Raw genomic sequence first — 4,154 nt, 5'->3', positions numbered from 1 at the left:
ACCTTACCCAGCCAGCCACCCTCCCAATGCACACCTTACCCAGCCAGCCACCCTCCCAATGCATACCTTACCCAGCCAGCTACCCTCCCAATGCACACTTATAAGAGGCAATATATGCCCAAGGGCAGGGCACCTAAGAACTCTCCAGCTCTGAGAGACGTGAGGAACTCCAGAAAGGAGAAAGGAGCAAGACAGATCCAGGTCAGGGTTGGAGGGAAAGGCTGATGTCCTCACCTTGACCATTAGACTCCATCCGAGAAGCAGTGTTAACTGTGTCTCCAAAAAGACAGTACCGGGGCATCTTCAGACCGACAACCCCAGCACAGACCGGCCCTATGAAAACAAGCTGGTTGGGAGAGACCTGGACAAGTAGACCCTAAGGCTGGGTGAGAATCAGCCTTACCAGTATGAACGCCTATACGTAACCTCAGCTGGTCATGGGGTCGGTGGCGGATGCGGAAGGAAGACACTGCATCTAATAATGCTAGGGCCATACGAGCAATTTCTGGTGCATGGCGCTGACCATTTCGGCCTGGAAGGCCAGATACCACCATGTAGGCATCCCCAATGGTTTCCACCTGATTTAGAGGGAAAATTAAAAGGTCATCTGTAGGTTCAGTAGTTAGAACTCTGGCTACTCTTCCAGAGGACCTGAGTTTAGTTCCCGGCACACCCATAACAGTTCAAATCCCCTGTAACAGTTTCAGGGCTATGACATCTTCTGGCCTCCCTTGGCAACTGCACACACATGGAATATATTCACATAGATGCACAAAGATAAGTGAAATAATAAAACTTTTTTATTATTATTTGTTTTCAGAGACAGGGTTTCTCTGAAGCTTTTGGAACCTATCCTGACCTTGCTCTGTAGACCAGGCTGATTTCAAACCTGTCTCTGCCTCCCAAGTATTGGGATTAAAGGCATGTGCCATCACCACCCAGCAATAAAACTTTTTAAGAGATTATCTCTAGCTACGTTGATGGGAGTGAGAGAGGGAGATAAGATGGACGCGGCCAGGAGTCACCCTGACAGCCTGGGAGGCCATGATTGGCCAGATTGACTAGGAGCTACTGCCGTGGTCCTGAGGATCTGTGGATAAGAGAAAGTCAGTTGGGGAATACTTAATTCCTCCTTGCTACCCCCAGGACCTGATAAACACTCAGGGGCATCTGCTGAACAAATGGCAGGAGTGGGATCCTAATCCAAAGAACCCAATGGCTTAAAGAAGGTAAACCAGGCTCAGTAACAGGGACCAGGCAGCCTGTCTGTCAGAGGGAAGAAGTAGCCACTTGACTTTGATAACTGTACCAAACCTAGGGTGCACAGTGAAGCTTGCAGGGAGCCCACACTAAGTATTTAGGGATTAGAGGGGTACTGTGTCTAAAACTTCCTCTCAAACGGCTTCCATAATAATTAGATGAGTTTTGTTTTTTTTTTTTTTTTAAATAAAAGAGGACCTGGAATGGTGCCAAGTAGCAGAATAGATTAGCATGGGGAAAGCTGTGGGTTTGGTTCACAAATACTCCAGGGAGGGGGAAGACATCTAAAATAAATAGGAGGAAATAAAAGCAATTGATAAATTTGGGTAAAGGGTTTGCAGCCGTTTTGTTAGGGAAACATCAGAGAAGGTAGAGTAAGCTTTTAATATCCTCATTTATGTTTAGATATCGTCTCACTGGGTAGCCAGGGCTGACCTTAAATTTGCGATCCATTTGTCCCAGCCTCCTAAATACTGAGATGACAAGCAGGTATCACCACACCCAGCACTTTTATCTGCCATATGCCATACTCAACGTTAGGCACTTTTAAGACCTCTATTTCTCACATTTACTTTTGTGTGCATGTGCACACACACAAAGAAGTCAGAAGACAACCTATGGGAGTCAGTTCTCTCCTTCCATCACATAAATTCCAGGGAAGGAACCTAAGTTATCAGACTTGGAACCTTTACCCACTGAGCCATCTCACCAGCCCAATGGTTTTCATACACCTAATCTGCAACAGCTGAGGCTCAGAGAAACCCTGATACCTGTCTAAGGCCACATAATTATCTAGAAAATCAGTATTCAAACCCAGTACATTTTTACTTCCAAAGACAATTAAGCCAACTCAACGACTTTAACAAAGAGCTGTATAACATGTATTTGTGTCCTGCCCCTCACCCCACAGTCAATCCGTGCCCACATTCTGGCAGGTGTCTGTATTAATGCCCCAGAGAGAAAGGAACTAAAGCATGCTTTGATTAGGGAACCCTGAGAATCACAGGTGTCAGATCCGAGTGTCCTTGTTTGCCGGAATCAAATCCACTAAAGAACACCAGGATGCGGGAAACTTGGGGAGCATTGACTGTGGAGTGGCTATGGTATGGGGGGGTTAGGAAACCGGCTCCAGCTCTCACCTTGTAGACATCAAAGTTGTCGATTATGGCATCAAAGCAGGTATAAAGGTCATTAAGAAGTGTCACCACCTAACAGGATGGGAAAGCAGAGGCTCTGAATTGTGTGTCCACGTTCCTAATAATCCTCTAGCTGAAGGATAAAAGCGCTCTAGAGCCGACTAGTCCAGTGGGGAGCCCAGTCCCCCCCACCCCCGTTCTCCCCCAGCTCTCACCTGCATAGGCGTGCTCTCTGCCGACAGCGCTGTGAAGCCCACGATGTCGCTGAAGTAGATGGTAACACTGTCAAAAGCCTCTGCCTGGACAGTTTCTCCCCGTTTTAACTGCTCTGCCACGGAACTAGGAAACATGGGGCCACCTTCAGCCCAGCTCCAGGCAGTGAGGAGGACAGGGTGTGTGACTGCAGCCCAGCCAAGCTGTAGTGTGAAAGCTGGCTTTGGTGGATGAAAAGGAAAGGGCTGAGAAGACGCCGCCTGGTGCACAGTAGGGTGCACAAGCGGTGGGGAGCTGTGAGGGGACCCACGTGGGGCTAAGCGGTTCCAGCTGGACTTGTTCTGTGCACACTTGCTGAGACAAGGGCAAGGAAGAACAGGACCCTAAGAAGTAGGGATGGGGAGCAGAACGAGGCTGCACAGCTCCTTTGAAGACACAGGAGGGAGAGCATTCAGCCTGCAGCCAGGAGGGCTCACTCTGGCAAGAGGCAGCATTGTAGGGGTCCCAGGATCACAAAAGAGTTCTCAGGAGGTGGATGAGGCAGAACCCAAGGAAGTTTTGGAAAGGGGGGAAAAGCTCTTACTGGGGTAGGATTTGGTAGAGCAGAGCCTCAGCTTTGCGCTTCTCCTCTAGGTATGCCTGTGTGCGCTCCTCCACCAGCTTCTCCAGGTTATTGGCATACTGCTCCATGCGCAGCAAGAGGTTGTCCAAAATGCTCGTACCTCCCTCCCTGCAGGGAAGCCAGGGTATGACACCTGCTCTGAGGTCCTCAAGACCAGCAGGACTTCCGGTTCAACCCACCCTTGGGATCCACCAGCCTCGTCCACTAAGCATGATAAGGGTTCTGTCCCTGGGAGCCTCCGTGCCACTCACTTGTTAAACCGGCGAATGAAGCCCTTGATTTGCCCAAAGTCTGGACGTTCCGCTGGGTCCTGGGCCCAGCATCTCTCCATCAACAAAACTAACTCTTCATTCAGTTGTGTCCGGTCAATGCTTGGCCGGAAATATGGCCGCTGACCATTTCGAACCTTCTGGACAATCTCTGAGGGTGACAGAAAATTTGGATGAAGAACAAGATTCCCCTAGCCAAAGAGGGTGTAAAGCAAAACTGATTCTTTTTTTTTTTTTCAAGACAGGGTTTCTCTATAGCTTTGTAGCATGCTCTGGAATTAGCTCTTATAGACCAGGCTGGCTTTGAACTCACAGAGATCTGCCTGCTTCTGCCTCCCGAGTACTGGGATTAAAGGCATGAGCCACCACTGCCCAGCTAGCAATGGATTCTTACCTTTGGGACTGAGATCCAGGCCTTCCAAGTAGAAAGGCCCACTGCGGAGTGCTATTTCCTGTAGGATGATGGCAAAGCTGTAGACATCTGCCTTCTGCATGCCTGTGGTTGGCAAGGAGTTCCCACTAAGCAGTTCGGGGGCAGTCCACAGCTTCTCTGCAAAGAGTAAACAGACTGGCTAGTTTGCCTAAAAAGGGCTCCTGGGTTCCACCTGGGCTCATTCCCATGTTGCTGCTACTGGTCTACCTCTCCCAGCCTCC

General features: G+C 49.4%; 1 protein-coding gene across 2 annotated transcripts in view; it reads right to left on the bottom strand.

Annotated features, from left to right (window-relative positions):
• Positions 1 to 4,154, bottom strand: part of Npr2 (natriuretic peptide receptor 2) — a 19,874-nt gene that overhangs the window by 685 nt on the left and 15,035 nt on the right. For both annotated transcript variants that reach the window (XM_005362093.2, XM_026786619.1), the window contains 7 exons: positions 3,895 to 4,050; positions 3,483 to 3,651; positions 3,193 to 3,339; positions 2,612 to 2,735; positions 2,400 to 2,468; positions 404 to 578; positions 235 to 333 (listed from right to left, as the gene is read on the bottom strand). In XM_005362093.2, the coding sequence (XP_005362150.1) occupies positions 235 to 333; positions 404 to 578; positions 2,400 to 2,468; positions 2,612 to 2,735; positions 3,193 to 3,339; positions 3,483 to 3,651; positions 3,895 to 4,050 (939 nt within the window). The remainder of the gene's footprint in view (positions 1 to 234; positions 334 to 403; positions 579 to 2,399; positions 2,469 to 2,611; positions 2,736 to 3,192; positions 3,340 to 3,482; positions 3,652 to 3,894; positions 4,051 to 4,154) is intronic.

Source organism: Microtus ochrogaster, linkage group LG5 (assembly GCF_000317375.1).
Source record: "Microtus ochrogaster isolate Prairie Vole_2 linkage group LG5, MicOch1.0, whole genome shotgun sequence".
Taxonomy (NCBI): Eukaryota; Metazoa; Chordata; class Mammalia; order Rodentia; family Cricetidae; genus Microtus; species Microtus ochrogaster.
Note: the sequence above shows the minus strand (reverse complement) of the source record. Positions and strands in the feature narration are given on the sequence as shown.